Source organism: Olea europaea, chromosome 1 (genome assembly GCF_002742605.1).
Source record: "Olea europaea var. sylvestris chromosome 1, O_europaea_v1, whole genome shotgun sequence".
Lineage (NCBI taxonomy): Eukaryota > Viridiplantae > Streptophyta > Magnoliopsida > Lamiales > Oleaceae > Olea > Olea europaea.
In genome coordinates, this window is record NC_036237.1 from 22196129 (window position 1) to 22216362 (window position 20234).

At 33.7% G+C, this 20234-nt stretch overlaps 3 protein-coding genes across 5 annotated transcripts; 1 reads left to right on the forward strand and 2 right to left on the reverse strand.

Annotated features, from left to right (window-relative positions):
- The first annotated feature begins 1733 nt into the window (after window positions 1-1733).
- On the forward strand, window positions 1734-4082 carry LOC111397238 (probable RNA-binding protein EIF1AD). 2 transcript variants are annotated; one of them, XM_023024069.1, is made up of 5 exons: window positions 1734-1882; window positions 2515-2648; window positions 2730-2805; window positions 2979-3105; window positions 3729-4082. In XM_023024069.1, the coding sequence occupies exons 2-5, from the start codon at window positions 2535-2537 to the stop codon at window positions 3919-3921; spliced, it is 510 nt and encodes a 169-aa protein (XP_022879837.1). In that variant the 5' UTR covers window positions 1734-1882; window positions 2515-2534; the 3' UTR covers window positions 3922-4082. The 2 variants fall into 2 exon arrangements, with proteins under 2 accessions (XP_022879837.1, XP_022879829.1); XM_023024061.1 differs by lacking the exon at window positions 1734-1882 and adding an exon at window positions 1966-2413.
- Window positions 4083-4250: 168 nt separating this feature from the next.
- LOC111397250 (protein ENHANCED DISEASE RESISTANCE 4-like) lies at window positions 4251-8442 on the reverse strand. Of its 2 annotated transcripts, none has more exons than XM_023024082.1 (3): window positions 8147-8442; window positions 7008-7273; window positions 4251-6407 (listed from the first exon to the last, which is right to left on the reverse strand). In XM_023024082.1, the coding sequence occupies exons 2-3, from the start codon at window positions 7126-7128 to the stop codon at window positions 4516-4518; spliced, it is 2013 nt and encodes a 670-aa protein (XP_022879850.1). In that variant the 5' UTR covers window positions 7129-7273; window positions 8147-8442; the 3' UTR covers window positions 4251-4515. The 2 variants fall into 2 exon arrangements, with proteins under 2 accessions (XP_022879850.1, XP_022879857.1); XM_023024089.1 differs by lacking the exon at window positions 8147-8442 and adding an exon at window positions 7957-8060.
- A 9861-nt stretch (window positions 8443-18303) lies between these two features.
- LOC111405988 (uncharacterized mitochondrial protein AtMg00810-like) lies at window positions 18304-19452 on the reverse strand. The gene is made up of 2 exons (XM_023035143.1): window positions 18919-19452; window positions 18304-18384 (listed from the first exon to the last, which is right to left on the reverse strand). The coding sequence occupies exons 1-2, from the start codon at window positions 19450-19452 to the stop codon at window positions 18304-18306; spliced, it is 615 nt and encodes a 204-aa protein (XP_022890911.1).
- Between the last annotated feature and the right edge of the window lie 782 nt (window positions 19453-20234).

Genomic DNA, 20234 nt, shown 5'->3' on the forward strand with positions numbered 1-20234 from the left:
TATATTATGTTTAAGTTTAATTAAAAAATTTATAATTTTTGAAATGTTAAACTCCCCCATTTGATTCAGGACTTTAATCCCATGGTTACGTGTAATTTCTACTTGTTTTATTAAGAGGAAATTACACCGTCCCCGGTGTTTTAACTTTACAGTGCAAAAATCTGGTATGAAGTTTTGTTATTCACAAATTCGGGATAAATATGATAATTAAATATCTCCCCCAATTCCAACCCTAACCATTTCAATTCACCCTCTCTCTCAACTGTTGATTTGTCTCTCACGTAGCTCATCATTGACGACCATCGCAACCTCGCCGCTTGATGAAGACGATGACGCAGCTGCAACACTCCATGAGTGACGGTGTTGCCGTCGTGGCTGAGGACGAGTGTTTGCTCTCTCTGTCTCTCACGTCTCTCCTCATCGGAGACCACCGCAGGTCGCCGCGCGACAATGACACCTCTGTAACCGTGAGCGACGATGTCGCCGCCGTGGCCTACGACGAGGACGAGTGCCGTTGTAGCTGGATCTAACCCATTTTGCTTCTTCTGCCTGTGTGACTGCTTTTGCTTGTGCAATTGTGTGGATCTGAAGACTATAGTGCCTTGAACACGTTGACAACAACGAAGATGGTGGTGGATTAGACGGTGTTTTGTGTGGTGGTGGACCTGGTGGAGAATTGATGATGGCGGTTTTTTTGGTGGTGGCTGTGGTGGTGAATTTATTCTCTGTAGTAGAGAAATCTAGTGGTGGTTTTGGGTGTTGTGATGGTGTTGGTGATTGTATTGTGTTGGTCAATGGTGTGTGGGTGCTGTAATGATGGATTTCCAGTCATGGCTATTGTTGATGTGGTGGTGGTGTATGGTGCGATTGTGATAGTAGTGGTGGCGTGCGGTGTGCAGTGGAGGTGGAAGTGTGCGACCAATTTAACTATGTGTGTTGGTGGTGCTATGGTGCAATGAGGTGTGCAGTGGAGATGGAGGTGGTGGTGCGGTGGTTGGGTGCGTGCAATAGCGGTATGGTACAGTGCGATGGTGTAGTGGTGGCTCAGATGGTGTGTTGTGGTGTTGACCGATTGTTGTGACGCGATAGGGGTGCAATGGTGGTGATGGATAGAGTTTGTGACCAAGTGCTGTGGTGAAATTGGATCGGGATCGGGTGTGGTGTTGCGGTGGTATAGTGCAATTGACAATTGGATGGTGGTGGTTTGTACCCAAGATTGGTGCTGGATGGGACCGATGGAAGGGGTGACCATAAAGTTTGGTCTGTGACCTTAAAATTTGATGATCTGTGACTAAAATAATAATCTGTGATTTCAATGATTTTGTCCATGACCTTAAAATTTAACGATCTGTGACTAAAACAATAATCTGTGACCTTAACTATTTCGTCCGTGACCTTAAAATTTGATAATCCATGACTAAAAAAATCTGTGAGCTATAAAATTTTCGATTTGTAACCTCGAAATAATTCGTGATCAATTAATTTGATGATATGTGATTAATAAATAAATCTGTGACCATTAATTATTTTACTGTGACTTTAATATATTTATTTAATAAATAATTTTAATTAATTAAATACAAACTTGAATTTTGAATTTTCAAACTTCTTACCTGACTTTTAAAATGGTGTAAGAAATACACCTTAAATATGAATTTTGCTCTTTTATTAATTACATACTTGATTGAGGCCCATGTAAAGCCCAGTTAGAAGGCATGCATATCCAACTAACATTGTTCAATTCATAGAGGAAAGGGTACAAGAGGCTAAAGGTTTTCTTCATCGGCATTACGCTGAAAATCAAGGGATTCGTAACCCATTGGCACCAATTTATCTTGTGTTGCAGTGATTTACTCAACTTCTTCATCAACAAAATTGGAAGGTAGTATCCAATTTTATGAGTGTAAAAACGGGCTTATATATTAAATCGCACTCGATCGGATTGTTCGGAATGATTCAATTTCAACTCAACTCATAATTTATTTATTTGTCCAAAATTGTTGTTTCTTGATTGTAATCTTCCTCTAGCAACAGTGATTTTTCGACGATATTTCTCTTGAATTCTTGATGCGGTTGTTCATGGTTTTCTCCTTGCCTTAAAAACTGGCTCCCCTGAAATATCCAAGACCAAAATTCAGCTGGGCCAGTTGCCCCTCTAGTCCCCCAGGTGGATTCTGTAATGACGAATAATTGGATAAGATAAAAGGAAATAAGATTAACGTGGACAAATAAGGGGAAAAAAAAATGGAAAAGAAAAAATGGGATATATGTAGTTGTTAGAAAGTGGCAAACTACTCGGGACTGAACTATACCTAACATGGAATGGCGAATGGACTGGGGGATGCCGATTCGTTTCCGGTGTATGAAATGCTATAACTAATGGCAATGCTTCATGTAGGAATTGGCATGGCAGGTCATGAAATCCGTGCTTAAATTTTTGAGTAGATTTTTTTGATATTACATAGTATTCTGCACCTTTTCGACTTTAATCTTTTGAACTGTTTCATTTTGCAGAAGAAAAAGAACTTAACGAAATGAGAGGAGGGCGGAAGAATCTCAAGAGGGCAGTTGAGGAAGAGATGGTGACTCTTCAGCAAGGCCAAAGCATAATGCAAGTTGTGGATCTCAGGGGCTCCAATCTTACTGAGGTACACTTACTCTTTCTAAGTGACAGACTGAGTTATTTTCAAATTAGAGGTTGTGCTAAAACTTACAATCTGAATGTGAAGGTAATGGATGCAAAAGGCCAGAAATTGCTAGCAATTTTTCCAGCAAAATTCCAGAAAAGCATGTGGATCAAACGAGGTTTTGTTCTTTTGATGAAAGTGTTGAAATTAATGCTGCCATTATCTAATCAAGGCTCTCATAAATGTTTCTTCTAATGGATTTTTCTTAATTTCTAGATGGCCATTATTATTTTTTTTGAATTATTTTCCTGAAGCTAACAGGGATGATGACTCCTTTGGTTTCAATGATAGGGAACTTTGTTGTGGCTGATGAAGGTGGTAGAGAAGAGGCAGCCGAGTCTGGCAGAAAAGTTGGGTGCATCATTACGCGAGTACTCTACCATGAACAAGTTCGTCTGCTTCAAAAATGTCCAAACTGGTACATACTTATTCTAAATTCTTCATAATTACTTCTCCATTGTCCCGCTTTGCAATATAGGAAATGGCTTATTAAGGATGGTGCATGTGTGATGATCATGATATATCCTTTTAGTTGTCTGTTGTGCAGATTTTGTACGTACTAGTACATTTGGCCGATATTCTACATTTGTCGTTTAGCAGCTTTTCTTTACGGCTAGTAAAGAACCATCATGTAACTTGTATCTCCTGCATTCCTGATATATAGCATGTTTGGCTGATCTCAAAAGTAACTTAAATTTATTCTTTAAGTAAATTTTTGTTTTCAAATGTTTGAATTGATTACTTTTTTCTTAGGTTTGAGATAAAAAAAGGTAGATATCCAAAATAAATAACGCATTTCCAACTTTGATCAACAAATGCACTAATCCCCTGGTGCAATTGCTGGTGGTGTAACAAGGGGTTCGCATTTCAAGATTTCTTGCTATAGAAGTACGAACCAGTTTGTGTTGCTGAATTGAGGGGTGTGTGTTTGTGTGTAAATGATGGTTGCATTGTTCTGTTTTTATTTTGAAGTCGTTCAAGACACATTGCATCCGCTGAACATAAATTAACTGCATGCTACATTGCTGGCTATCGATGCAGGCCAGAAACGTTCAAATCCACGCCCCCAGCTAACTTGAAGCCATATTCCCACTCACATACATCCGAAAGAGATGATTCAGAAAGTTCGACAGATGATGATGGACTCCCACCATTGGAAGCCAATACAAACAGATTAAATCCTCTTCAGATGCAGTTGGATACCGATTCTGAATCGGATACAAACAATTCTTAAATCTTATATTGTGACACTGTTATACGCTTATGCATTGTACCAAGTGTAGTCATACTTACGTCCATTTTAAGTAGAGATGTGCTTGCAGCACACAAGATTTTTTGTTTCCTGATGATTTATTGTTTTGTTCTTATTTATTTCTCAAAGCCTAGTTAACATGATGACAGACGTGTAAGAGAGCTAGGAATGGCAAGATGTTACGTCCCGAGGAGAATTGGTGTGGGGATGGAGGACATGGTCGCTACCCTACTCTTATGTTCTATGTTATTTTAATATATTTTAAAATTTAAATCGTTTCAGAAAAAAATAAATAAATAAGTAAATGTGGAGGAAAAGAAATGGTAATTTATAATGTGTTTATAGTTTAGAGTTTAAATTGTAGTGGAAAAGTGACATTAATATCAGAAAAAATTATTGTGCTGTTGTTATACACAACAAACAACCAATTCAAGGCATCAAAATAAATCTTCTTGGTGGATAGTTATAGTTTGCCGCACAATTTCTGATAAGAATATCCGGATGTTAAGAATATCCTTAGAAGAGAATAGCAGAACGAGAGTTTGGTATGAGATTTCTCTTACTGGTGGTGTCATTTTATTTGTATGCTTCGCTTGGTGGAGGGGCAAAACCATCAGAAATGTATTGAACTATAGTCGTTCCTTCCTGAAGTGAGAATTTAAGAACTTCCCGACAAGCATTGCATCTCAGTCGCTGATATTTTTTCTTGGATAAGAGAAAGTCTGCTGGTAGCTGCAACAATTCCAAGCAATGATAACAATTCACAAATGGAGCTCCACCAGCTATAGGCCGGATATATCTCTTTGCTGCCTGATATTTCTCCCTCGAATATGACATTTTCATCTCGTCATCCAATAAGGAAGCCTCAGAGCTCATGTAACGCTGGGGAGTCGAGGAACTCGAGGCATGAGACTGAACACTGTCACAACACATTGAATGTGAAGGAAACTGTGGTGAGCAACAATGCACACAAGAGCAGTTGACTTGGCGACTGCAATGTGCGGCGTCCACGGAATGTGGCATTCTTGAGGCACTGCATTGTCCAGGCCAACATTGTACTTGACTGTGTCTCATATGATACCTAGGATGGTTCAAATCTGCATGCATCTCCCTTTCTGGTACTAAATGATCATCATACAGCGGAGTATACTTTTCATCCATGATAGACGGAAACCCTCTGTTTGTCATATCACTTGAAAAACGCATCCTGTTAAGCTGATCTTCGAGTTCATAGACCATTCTCAACAAGTCCATTTTGTCTGGTTCTGAGTTAGAAGGCTCACCTGGTGAATAAAAGTTCGGATGGTGCTCAAAAAGATTGTGCTGATAACTCAGAGGTTTTCCATTTCCATGACTTTCCATGAAATCACTGGGACTGAATGGTGATCGAGAAAAACTTTCTTTATCAAATCTTGTCCTGTTTTCACTGGTGTGATCGTATCTTTTTGTTTCAGGCAACTCAAACTTTCTTCTGGATGGTTGTAAAATATGGTTGGGAATTTGATCATCCGTTCCATCATAAGATGATACACTACCATCATAAGCATAGTAACTTCTGATTGTAGGAGATTTATACATATCCTCACGTTTATCGCTAAGATCATTAATAGGATCAACAAGAGGCAAGCTTCCCAAAGTATCTACCGAACTTGCTCTGCCAATAGTTTCAGGACTCCAGGAATGCTCCATGTGTTCACCATCTGAAGTGATGAAATCGACTGACACAACGCTATCGTTCAAGGGGCTTTCAGCAGCAACAAATAGATCTCCAGTATGCGTGTTCAAACTGCTTTCCTTGCTCAAGCTTCTAAAGTTTGGATGAATCTTGATATTCTCATTGGGGTCAGTAGTTGGTCCAGTTGGACGTGATGAAGTTTTGAGACTTTTTGAAATGTTCGAAATCTTTACATCATTTTCTGGTACAATATATTGACTTTTGATCCCCTCGATATTTTCTCCAACTTCCATTGGATGCCTTCCATGGCATTTGTCCAAAGGAATCGTGTCATTCCATGCCATGCATTCTCTAACTTCTTGGGTCGATCCATCAACCATATGACAATTAAACTTGTTTGAACTAGGAGATTCATCAGATAAGTTTCTGCCTCTACTCCATTTCCTATTGTAATCCTGCAGAAACCTGGAATCTAATCTGCCGGTATTTTGCTCCAAAGGACATTCATCTTCATCCAAAGATTTTCTTGTCTCAGCAGATGAATCTTTTCTCTCAAAACAGTTAACCTCGGGCTGACTAGAAATCTTATCAGAGAAGTTTTTGTCATGTCCACCGTAATCTCCCGCGTTGTCATTTTCTGTCGAGGATCCTCCACTCAAGGGAGGAGTTAAATCTTGATTAGAGCCAGCCTCTTCCTTCTCTCCTGAAACACGATCCTGCTCGGTTTTGACAACAGCATCTCTTTCTTGTAAGCGTACATTTGCATCATTAGATTCATTTTTCCAATTTTTAGCTACATGCAGGCAAAAACAGAAGGAACATAAGAAGACAAAAAGAAAGATAGGAAGTAGAAAATAAGCCCACAAAACATCAGTAAAAAAAATTGAGGTCTTGGTGTCATGGATTACTATCTTTACTATTGAAAGTAATATAATTAGAACAGAGCACAATTTTTTTTTTTTTTAATAATGGCTCATCCTCAATGTGAGAGTTACGTTCACTTTTCCATTACTGATTTTCTCCACAACGAAGAAGATAATAGGGCCTCATTCTACCACCCATAAACAATCCCCTTAATATACTTGTATAGTAAAAATTTTAGGTTCCATTCTGTCCAACACAATATAGTTATGTTCCACACGGCGAAATATAGGATGATTAGGTTTTACACAGTCCAACATTTGGCAGCTTTAATTCTTAATTCTACCCATGCCAAGTATCTGCATCGCAAAATAGATCATTTTCAGGGGCTAGAACTACACTTTTTAACATATTTTCAATCTTTAAATGCCATACTAATCATCCCACGAGATATTATAATAAGCTTCAAATAAATTTCAAGAAACAATATCATACTATTAATATGAGATAAGTAAAACTGGAAAGTTACTACCTTGGAGAACTGTACCACATCCTCCACACTTGTATAGAGGAACATCTGGCAACTCTGCTAGAACCTGTTGGCATCTAGGACATCTAACCAGTCGGACTTTTGTGGTTGGTGGAGTACTCATTTTTCACCTGATATTTGGCTTATCGAATCATCAAAGATCAACCTTTTCAAACTCTACCTTTAACTTGCTAGAAGTCTAGGAAACAAAGAGAAGATATGTACGAACAAGATATCCAACAAGCCTGATGTTGTTTAAATACCAAAACCTGTTGGAAACCATGAGAAGTGAATTTTAGAGTATTTATGCAGACAAATTCACACAAAAACAGATTACAAGAGAACAGCAAGATAAATCATTACAAGAAAAAAATATACCACTTAACCCACTAAATATTCATCAAATCCTTGCATAACTGTGTCGCATCTTACTTGGAAAAAAAAATCCATTACGTATTAAGAATGTATAAAGTACAAATAGACTCTTTAGTTATTCTAACAGTTTTCCCATTCTAACTTAAACTAGGAAGATTTTTCATGTTTTCCTTAGCCTCTTGCAATAGACAACTAAGAAAAAATCGAAAAATAAAGATTTTTTTGAATAGAATTAACAAAACTGAATCAAACCAATTGCCAAGATCTTATAATAGAAGCCATGACCTGGATGCCATATTCATTCTTTTTAACCAAAGCCTCGCACTGTGTAAAATTTTCATAAATGGATAGCTACCTTCGACAAGAGTGTCATAGCAAAAATCGACATATAGTGTAATGAAATTCATGTAAATCACCCAAGTCCCAACACGTTTGGGCAAATAAATGTTTGAAAAAAAGGGTATTTTGTACAATCTTGAAACTAATCCCACGAAGATTTAAGACATGATTTAGCAAGCAAAGAAAGATGGGAATTAAGAAGCATACATAATATAATGACATATTAAATTAATTCTACCTTCTCTACCGAATTTGTGTAAAACCCATTTGATTAAACACAGATCAGATCATAATCAAACTCATTCTCTCTCTATATATATAGATACAATACAGATATATGAATATGTATATCAGTACATGTATATAGAGAGAAAGGAAATAGAATGAAGCAAGAAAATGAGTGGGAGTAAGGAAATAGACGAACCAACCTGGGAAGAAACAGGGTACCGATGAGAAAATCTTTTTCACCATTAGATCGTCTTCTTCTTCTCCTTCCTGCTATTTTCCACCCCTCTCTCTCTCTCTCTCTCTGTCTCTGTCTCTCTCTCTCACACCCACACAAATACACACACAGAGCACCAACTACCACAATTATGGCGGTGTCTTTCTCAACCGTAAAAGAACAGCTTGTCAATCCCACAACTAAAAGTCGAACTCTTGATTTCGTCTTATTATCTATCTCTCTAAAAGAAAGAATGATTGGACACGGAAGAGACAGGTAAAAGCGGGACCAGAATGATAAGAATTTTTCTTAACTGTACAAAGAATTATGTATTGAATAGAATAGAATAGAATAGAATAGGATGATGCTTAAACACAAACTCCCACGACCCACAAGTCAGCTGCTTATTGTTGCTGTTTCCATTTTAGGGGAAAAAAAAGAAAAATTATGCTGACAAACACATTTATGACATATGTTTAGCCCATTAAAAATCAGATTTTTAATTAATTTTGATAAATGTTGATGAAATATATGGTTAAAAAAGTTAACAATCCCATAAAATATATGATTAAAATTAATTGTTAACTTTTTTTAAATTAAAACTTTAAGATGCACCGAATATAGACTTTTTGTATGTTCCACTTGAATGACCGTAGTTAACAACCTATTCTATAATTCATTTATTTAATTTAGCGAATCAAATATGTCATAATATTTTATATATTTTCACAAAGTGATCAAAACAGCTATTGTCCAACTTTGAAATATTCAAATATCTAAAAATAGCATGAGAAATGAAACTGAAATAAGTAATTATACTTTATTTTGAAGTTGAAAATCCATATCTTCATTGAATTTTTCACAATATTTCTCATAGACAATAAATTTTTATCCGAATATTCATCAAACTTATCAAAACTTTATCTCATCGTTCACTCAGTAACTTGTCGTTTGAACAATCGACAGACTAATAGACATGGCAAATGAAATTGCTAGCATGTCACGTTATTGCCGTCAATTGTGACAAATCAGCCAAAAACTCTTTCCATCCATTAAACTGCTAATAAAATATTGATTAAAGGATAAATGGATATTATAGAAAATCCTCACTCCACCTTCCTCCGAAAAGGATGTCTCAGTTGGAAATTATATTAAGTTTTAACTTTCAAAATTATTATATTTTAAATTTTAATTTTGGTTTAATTAAAATCTTAATTTATAATATAACATACAATTAAATATTTGATTGGACGTTATGAATTGATTAATTTTCATTAGTGTGGGGGGTTTAAATTATACACTATAAAAAGGGAGGACACAACATCAAAATCACACTCTTGAGATACAACTAGAATACATAACTTGAGATAATTGAATCCAAAAATATTCTCTATAATTTTATAATATACTATTTTGGCAAATCGATGAAAGTCTCATTCAATTATCTTCCTATGGTCGCGCCCATAGAAGTAAAGCCACATTGGTTTTATTTTAGAGCCAAGTAGTGCCAAAAGAACCCGCGCGAAGGGAAAGTGATACGACTTTAGGATATCATCCTCGACGTGACTCCCAAGGCTTGTCATTTCTAACTCTCCTCTTATGTTTGCATTCTTGTTGAGATATTACTTATATGTTTATATTTAAAATAGTTGTGTTAAATAATATTTTATATACACACAAATCACCAAATTTCTCAACATTCTAAAGTTGTGTTGTGATTTGTGTAGATGATTTTATGGTAATATTTAAACAACGAAGTGTTTCATGTGATGCTTGATTAATGTGTGCCTTGTGTATAAATAAACTTTTCTCTTAGATAAATCGTAAGTGTGATCTTTAGTCAATAAATGTATATTTCTTCTTTGATACATTTGGATTTAGTTTTCATGAACTTAATGTTAATAGTATTTTCATTTAACTTTTATTTTTATCTTATAGTGGCGGAGTGTGCAAAAGAAATAATGATCAAATATGTAAAAGCATGCTTCTAGTTGGAAAAAAAATAATAATAAAAAAAAAGAAAAAAAATCCATGAATATCTCTTAGTATAAAAATCCTCCATTAATTTTCTTAATTTTGTTTATCAGCTATTAATTATGAGCAAATGCTAATTGACTTTGTCAGCAAAAGTCATTTTAGACTATCATTTCCAATATTTTCTAAACACAGTTTTTTTTTTTTTTTTCCCACTATATTCTCTGGCCGTTTATCTAACAGTAGTTTTCAGTTCACTTGAGTATTACTTGAAATAATTCTGTTTTATGTGGAATTGAAATTTGACAAAATTAATGTTCAGTTTCTCTTGCACCTATCCCAATTTCTCTTCAACACACAATCTATTGTTGAAGATTTAATATTCGCAGTTGTTTGTTTTAGATGCAACAGTCGTGAACCTATTTTTACATCCCTACATGTACAAAATTTGATTAATGTTAATATATATATATATATATATATATGGTTCCCATTTGAACATAAATAAAAGTATATAGTCTGCTATATGTGAATTCAATCTACTTGCTGTATTATCCAATATTTTGAGTTATGAGTCTAGCTGTAATTTATGGCTACAAATCTCATACTTATTCAAAACTTAAGTGAGTACCCAGTACTATTCCGTGGCTCAAAGGGTACATACATTTGGATGCAATTGAGACAACCTATAAATATATTATATACTGAATTGATCTAATGACTTTTATTCTCATAATTCCAACAGAAAATGGTACTCCTTGCCATTCTTGTGGAATTGTTTCTAATTTTTTACGTGGATAGTTAAATTAAAAAAATGAGAAAATTTTGGTCTAAATATAAAGTGAGATATTATTATCGTACATTATAACCATAACTAGTATTTTGTCATGTACATGAATGCGATGAATTACACTGTTTACATGGGAATTCTATGATTTCATTTTGAACAAATGATTAAAAGATTTAACTCACAAATGTGTCTAATTATCCCTTTAGAAAAGTTTTAATTGTAACTCATGTGAATAATAGTGATTTTATTCAATTTAGATACGTAACTCATATTTTGATGTTAGAATAATTAAATTTGATTTAAGTTTTGAAAGCTTTATATCTTAATAATTAAATTTTATATGAGCCCTTATAATTTTAAGTTAGTAAAATGAATGCGTGTGGACGATGAATTTGGATTATATTCTATATTTGCTAGAATTTCACGTGATTGTGCTTAATCGAAAGAATATTTCTTTTGTGGAATATTTGATTTACTATATTTGAAAATTAGTTTACGGTCTAATTAAATTTTGGCACTATGGTTTGCTAATATGGAGTACAAAATTACAAGCATTTTGTATTCAAGATTTATTTTATTCTTATAAAGGCACGTTTACTTAGATTAATGTTGATAAATCATATTTGATATTTTATAGTTATGCTAATTCTAATTCTTATCGTCTAATGTTTTGTGATACATGAATATTATTGTGTTCAATTATGTTGTCCAAGTGGAAGTACTTAAAATCCTTGGAATGTGGGGGTATTAAAGAAAAATTTCGAATATATGTATTGTATCCATGAATAGTTATAATTATCATGAAATTGTCATTTTGAGCAAAGTGTACAGATTGAAGTTGAAGATTGCAGGTGAAGTGAAAGAGCTCAATAGTAGTATTTGTCCAACCATGATACTAAAAGTCAATATTAAAATTAGTCAATATAAAAAATTTCATGAAGTTATCTTATATGTGATATTAACATTTTAGAAAAGTTCTTAGCTGACTTTGCAGATGTATATGAAGAATTGCAAAATAATGGTACCAATTTATTGTCCAAGAGACATGAATATATGTAGTCCGAGATGAACATACATAAATCATTGAGGGGGATGAGTTTAAGCTCATAAGGGAGTCATCTCCGGAAGTAATCCAACATTTGTGATTGGAGATCTCATGAAGAAGGTTCAACGTGGTAGAAACAATCTGTACTGTGTGACTTGTAATAGCACTATTTATTTGTGCTCATCCCTATGGTGATAGTGCTAATAATAATGTGATGTTAGGAATGATTTAATTTTGAATGAGTACCGATGCGAGAATTCTTGCGAGGTGTGGGTCACACACACCTTGAAGGATTCACCTATGTAAGAGTTGTCATGAGGCCGTGGCTATGGGATTGAGCTATTCTCTAGAGACTCTTACTAGAATCAAGATTAGAGCGCATGACCATTAAAAGCGCTACCCGCTATGAACTGAGTCTAAATCGATACTGTGTGTAAAACAATTAAAATTTAACCAAAGAGACCTAATTCAATGTTTAGTCTATTGTGGTTCCCTCAAATGGAAATCGTTATCATTAAGTGAGATTCAAATCCAAAAGACACCTACACCTACAACACAGTATAACGTTGCCACTATATAATATATATTTCTTTATTTTGGAAGATTAAGACTTGTGGGGGACTATTGGAAATTATATTAAGTTTTAACTTTCAAAATTATTATATTTTAATTTTCAGTTTTGGTTTAATTAAAATCTTAATTTATAATATAACATACAATTAAATATTTGAATGGAGGTTATGAATTGATTAATTTTCATTAGTGTGGGGTTTAAATTGTGCACTATAAAAATGGAGGACACAACATTAAAATCACAATTTTGAGATACAACTAGAAAACACAACTTGAGATCATTGAATCCAAAAATATTCTCTACAATTTTATAATATACTATTTTGGAAAATCAATGAAAGACTCGTTCAATTATTTTCCTATGGTCGTGCCTATAGAAGAAGGGCCATATGAGTTTTATGTTGAAGCCGTGTAATGCTGAAAAAATTCTCACGAAAGGAAGGTGACATGACTTTAGAACAGCGTTCTTGCCGTGACTCCCAAAGCTCGCCATTTCTAACTATCCTCTTATGTTTGCATTCTTGTTGAATTATATTACTTATATGTTTATATTTAAAATAGTTGTGTTAAATAATATGTTATCTACACACAAATCACCAATTTTTCCAATAATCTCATATGTTGTTGAAGTTAAAAATAATAATAATAATAATAAAAAACCCATTTTCACACTTTTTAGTGGTTAAACACTTAAAATAATTACTCTCGTGTATACTCAAAGTGAACTTCTTATTCTTCTTCTTTCCTTGTGTATCCTCAAATTGGAAGCAATGTATACACATTAATCATTATGTTGGTGGAATTCCAATAATAGAGAATTGGAGATACAAAAAGAGAAAATTTCATAAGTAAGGGATTAATTATGGCACATTTCAAAAATAAGAAAACAAGTTACAAATTTCAAAAATCAGATTTTTATTAAAATTATTTATAATTTAATTAATTTAGTAATTAAATATATTTAAGTCACAGATTTATATAATTTGATTACAAATTAACGATTTAATTCCTCACTTGTTCTTTTTTGTCACAAATCAAAATTTTATGTCACAAATTATTTTACGGTTATAATTCAACAATTATATAGGTCATAGTTTGTTCATCGGTTACAAATCGAAAAATTTATAAGTCACGATTTATTTATTGGTCACAAATCACAAATATTACATATCACAACTTATTATACAATCACAAATTATCAAGTTATCGATCACAAATTAACAATTTTTTAGGTCACATATTAATTTTCGATCACAATTTATCTTTTTCATTGGTCACATATTATTTATTGGTCAACCAATTCAATAGTCACGGTCAACCAAATAATAAGTGACCGCCACCAACACTTACAATTCACAGTCACAATTTTCAGGTCACGTATCCAATTGTGAGTCACAAATCAACCAAGCAGCCATGACCACTACAACCACCGTCATGACCAACTATGACTTCCAAATTGTGAGTTACAATTGGGAGTCACAATCACAATTTTAAGGTCACAAGTCCAATTATTTGTCAAAATCAACCAAATCGCCACGACCACCACAACCACTTTAATCCACCACAACTACCACCGTCACCACAAAATCGTGTAGACCACCAATATTATTCAATTTCATAGTTTAGTATACTTAATCCTTTCAATAAAATTAAATTTAATCTAACAATCTAACAATTATAAAATCAAGCATAACTTGACAATAAGTAACTTTTTACTTACCTTTCAAAATTGAGGAATTCAAGCCTAATAATGTAGACCACTTAATTCCTAACACGTTGGCAAAATTTTTTTATTTATTTTCCTTCTTCCTCCCTTTTTTTTTATTTTTTTATTTTTTTTATTTTTTTTATTTTTTTCTCTTTTCTCTTTCTCTCCATTCTCGGCTTCTCTCACCTGTGTAAATGAAATGGATTTGTTTTAGTTGGGACTTGGATAATGGATTAAGTTTGGTGGATATATATATTTTATATATATCCACCGTCTGCCCACTTATTATATATATATATTTTTTGAAGTTTGACTTTTTTTTAATGTATTACAAAACTCACTCCCTTAAAAAAATTTCGTCCTCAAAATTCGATCAACTAAGATTTGAATACCCAAATGTACAAAGCGTACCTAATGAATGACTTTCTGTAATAACCTTAACTAGACACAATTTATTCTTTCATATCTTGCATCTTATTTGGCTTTTCGGAGTTGAGATCTCTATAATTTCATCGATAACCTCAAAGCACAAATTAAATCTAATATCTATTTACTGAGCCTTAAAAATAGACAATACTTTCTTTAATACCAAATAACCGTTGTAACTTCACCATTAAACAAGTAGGCCCAAGTTTTAAGTAACACCTCAAGGAGCAATATATGATATTCTCAACTTTTCATTTTACCCCGTCGTAGAAAAATTCAATTATTTCCCAATTTAAAGTTCAAGATACGACCTTTCATGTTACTCGAAATCTTCACCTCCCTTTTTCTTTTCACTATAACAATGGTCACATATTAAGATTCAATAACTTTCTTTTGCAACTTTCATCCCAGTAAATAAGCTTTCGAAATATGTAAGCATCATATATAACCTCAAAAGAGTTATTTGTAGCAAGTTCTAATATGCCAACTTCAATTTTCACCATTTCAAATAAAAATATACCTTAAACTCCGATGATAGTAAGTATTGATGTTTTTCCATTGCGATGAGACCACATTTTCTAAATTCAACCCCAATATAAACAACTATAAATCATGTTTTAATCATGCCTTTTCAACAATCTATAGTATCATCCATAATTTATAAGTTTACTTCAAAATACCTTCTAAGCCTTAATATAAATCATTATCGTGAATCAATTACTTATCATTTTTAGATATAAGAGCAAATATTTCCTCAAAATTTCCTAATAGCAAAACTTTTGATATTTCTATACCCATATAAATTTTGTTCTTTCTTTCTATGAAGAGAAAATAATAACATTTAATCATGAAAATCGATACTCTTATTCCATAAATGGGTCGTTGATCTATCATCCCTATGTAAATGAAATGGATTTGTTTTAGTTGGGACTTGGGTAATGGATTAAGTTTGGTGGATATATATATTTTATATATATCCACCGCCTGCCCACTTATTATATCTTTTTTTTTTTTTTTTTAAATGTATTACAGTTTAACTCGATTACCATTTATAATGAGAATATATCAAACAAAAAAAATATAGTAGATCACAGGAATTATCTAAGGAGCATGGTGCTCATTTTATGCTAAGCACCAGTGACAATGTCATATAATTTCATTGGTGAATTTTAAACTTAATTCAAATGTTGAGGCTCACCATATGTTTATCCATCAATATATACTTAACATAATATGAGCATTAATGCTTAATAGATCATTCCTGTAGAAAACCATGGGATACGTATAAAAATAATCATAATTTCCTTAGGAAAATGTATAATGATGGAAGAAACTCAAGCCCTCAAAACGTTCTCGAAAATATGAGATTATTGTCTCACTTTGCAATGTCCAATGGTATGTGCAAAGATTTTTCAGATTGTATCAGCCCTTTACTCCAAGTTACACCAAATTTGTCGCACAAATTTTTTACACGAATGCAATGCAAAAAAAACTCCTGAGTAAAATAAAAGAGGAAAGAAAATGGAAGATGTTAAAGAATAAAGACAAACTCACAGCAAGAGATTACTGTGAATCGCCTTTTTCAAGCTTTACAATTTTTTCATGGTGTTTCCTCCTGGTTTCTTGAAGTTCCATTCCGGAATCCTCTTCATCCTCCAACTGTTCACGGTCTTCAAACTCCTTAGTCGCTGCTAATGCCTTGATAACTAGATCCTGCAGTTCAGAAATTAGACCACCACCGATCATATACTCTTCTTCGTCCCCAATGAAGAACAACCACTGATCAGGTCCACCTGCCATGGGAATATCAACTGCCAACAACTTCATATGGTGCTGCATAAAAACAGAGAAATATTTGCTGATGTAAGTAGGAGCTGAACATTTCTAACTTCCTATGAAAGTTAAAACTTCAAAAAATCTAGCTCAAGTAAGTAATCTGATTTTACATCTCAGAGCCATGGGAAAGCATCAAGTTTGGCTAGGCCTAAAACTATGTAAAAGTAAATTTTAAGTGATTTTTTATTTCCAAACATGTTCGTAAGTCAACTTTTTTCTTAAATGTCAAATTCAAAAAATTTAATTATTTTGATAAAGTTTGGAGCTCAGTTAAAAGTCATCATAGAGGCAACCCAATCTAACGATCTAGGTTTAAAAGGACTACCAACCTTTGTAAGACAATAGTTGTTTAATTCCTATCCATTCTTATGACAAGAACTTGCATATGTATATAATAGGGTACACTTTTCTTTAATGATTTCTATAAAACAATGAAGAAAATTGTGGAGTGAATAAGTTTACTCATTCTAGAAATCACTATGTAAGTGAGAAGAGAACTTTGTAGGTTAAATTCTTTAAAACTACAGGTGTATAAGGCTAAAATAAACACAAACGCGAGGACTATCTTTAACACAGAAATACCACATGACTTCTTTGTTTTGGTTTACACAAATGACTAACAGTTCAAGATATCAAATCCATTGATTAGTCAAATCAGGTAGATCTCACTGGAGATCAAAGTCTTTAACTACTTGACCGGAGCAAATTGTCTTCTTCTACAAACCGAACAATATTCTATGTTCTATTTTAGCCAATTTCATATTCATGAGGGGGATTGTTGGAAACAAATAGAGATAAATGAAGAAATTGTCTTCATTGTAGTTTCAACACCAGAACACCTAAATTCAATCTATTGCAGGAAACTCCAAAAAAAATCGCTTAGATTGAGCTAGTCAATGCTGCATTCAGCAGAGTCTTCAGCAGGACAAAGGCCACAACTTCGTTTGCGACCTTTTCAATCCCCGGTTTCTTCTCCTTTACTTCCTGCAAACTTGTCATTGAAGAAAATTACCTGATCCTTTTGTACAAAGCCCTACACTTCTTCATTCTTCAAATTTCATTTATGGGGTAAGCTGCTGCGGCGCGCGACATTTCACATCAGAACTTTTAAAACCTGAGGTTTTTCTTTACTTAGATCAATGTACAACGCCGAGCTAATATTTTTAGAATCAAGAATCATTAATGAGGCTATCACTAGAACTGCCTTCTAAAATGTCAACCATAAGTTTGTGGAAAACAATTGATTTACAGTTTAACGTAAACTCGTTTTCTTTAATATTGTTTAAGTAGATTTCACATATTAGACATTCACTCGTCTTCTTCTCACTTCATTTCGTATTACTTTTTCCATTTTCTCCTCTCAAACCCTCATTTGTTGGAGTCATTTGATGTCACCAATTCAAATTGTTACTACAGGTATTGTTCCATCATTAGGAGCCAGAGATTCAAGTAAGGAGGTTCTGGAAATAAATTCATAGGCTATCAAAATCTTCAGCGCAGCTGGTGAGAATTCTGACATGTGCAGCTTGCTTCATCCAACTGGCATGTTGTCATGCGCATTTTTTCATGTTATGTGGAGGCTCTACGAGTGCGTGTTACATGAATGTGCTGCATGTGTTTGTAACATGCAGGTAAGTTGTGTCTGCCATATATGTGCTATCTAACAACTGACCTTGTTTGGCCATGCTTAAAAGTTACTTCTTGAAATAGTGAATTTTGTATTAGAAAATATTAACTTGTAAAAATTATGTTTTGTTCAACAAATAATGCTCAAGCACAACCAAACATGCTTTAACCTTTAAGGAGAGTAGATAAATCTTCAGTAAATCCAGAAACATCATACCATCGTCCTTTACAACTCAGATTATTCTCCTACATTACATACAAAAAGTTTGTTAGAGGAAAGATGGGTTTACTAACTTGAATTGGTTAAGGCTTTTAAGAGGACAATACTAATAGGAAGAAGGAAGTGAAAAAAGGAAACTTGTATTTCTCAAATTCAAGACTTTACACACTTTTTGGCTTGTTACAGAATGGAGGGCACTATTCCTTTATATAGTATTTACAAGAAGATTCTAGTCCACACATTTTCTAGAGACACCTTGACCACACATCAAGATATTTTTCTAGAATTTTCTAGATATTCTTTATATATCTTACTTAGATATTTATATAGATTTTTCTAGTAGATATTTATATAAATTTTTCTAGTAGATATTTATATAGATTTTTCTAGATAATACTTCTAGAAATGCTATGCATGTTGGGCTTTTTAATTGATTTGGGCTTATAAGCAAAATTCTTAAGTCCATATTATTTAGGCCAAAAATCAAGTTTACTTGATGTAGTATGGCAGACACTTGATGTAGCTGCAACATATTCAGCTTAACATGTAGATAGTGCTACGATCGATTGCTTCTTTGAGCTCCAAGTGAAAGCTGTGTTGCCCAAGTAAAACACATACCCAGTCGTACTTTTTCTATCATCACTATCTCCGCCCCAATCGCTGTCACTATATCCAACAAGGTTGAACTCATTAGATGATGAATAGACTAAGCCATAATCAAGCGTACCTTTGATGTAGAAAAGAATTCTCTTTGCAGTTTTCATATGGGTCATGGGAGGTGTCTCCATATAGCGACTAATAAGCCCAACTCCAAAAAGGATATCTGGTCTTGTGCACGTCAAATATCTTAGATTTCCAACAAGACTCTTAAAAAGTGTTGGATTTACTTTTTCATCTTCATCATCCTTCGACAACTTGATTCCGCATTTGACGGGGGTGCATACGTGCTTACAGTCCTCTATATTGAATTTCTTTAGAATTTCTTTCGCATATCCTTCTTGTGAGATGAAAATGTAGTCCTCCATTTGCTTTACCTCTATCCCAAGATAGTAGGCCATGAGACCGATATCCATCATCTCAAATTCTTGAGCCATGACCTTCTTAAACTCAGTGATCATACTTTGATTATTTCTTGTGAATATAAGATCATCTACATACAAACAAACAAGCAAAATATCTCATTTCTCATTTACCTTCGTATAAAGGGCATACTTGTGAGGGCATTTTGTAAAGTCATTTTCTAGAAAATACTTGTCAATTCTACTATTCCATGCCCTTGGAGCCTGGTTTAACCCATATAAAGCCTTTTTTAGTTTCAGGACTTTACCTTCGTGTCATTTTATTTTATAGCCCATTGATTGCTTCACATAAATTTCTTCTTCGAGATAGTCATTTAGAAATGTAGATTTCACGTCCATTTGGAATATCTTTCACTTATTTTGCGCTACAAAAGAGATAATTAATCTTATGGTTTCTAAACGAGCAACAGGAGCAAATACCTCTTCATAATCGATTCCCGACTGTTGGTTGTAGCCTTTGGCAACCAATCTTACTTTGTATCTTTCTACGTCAAATACCTCTTCATAATCGATTCCCGACTGTTGGTTGTAGCCTTTGGCAACCAATCTTACTTTGTATCTTTCTACGTCTCCTTTAGCGTTCTTCTTTGTTTTGTACACCCACTTAACTCCGATTGCTCTCTTTTTTTTGGAAAGAGTTGTCAGCTCCCATGTGTCATTTTTCTAAATAGCCTTAATCTCTTCATCCATGGCATCTCACCATCTTTTATTTTGTACCGCTTCTTCATAGCCTATTGGTTCACAATCGACAAAAAGACAAAAAAGTGGGAGATCATTTTGATTTTCGGTTACCTCAT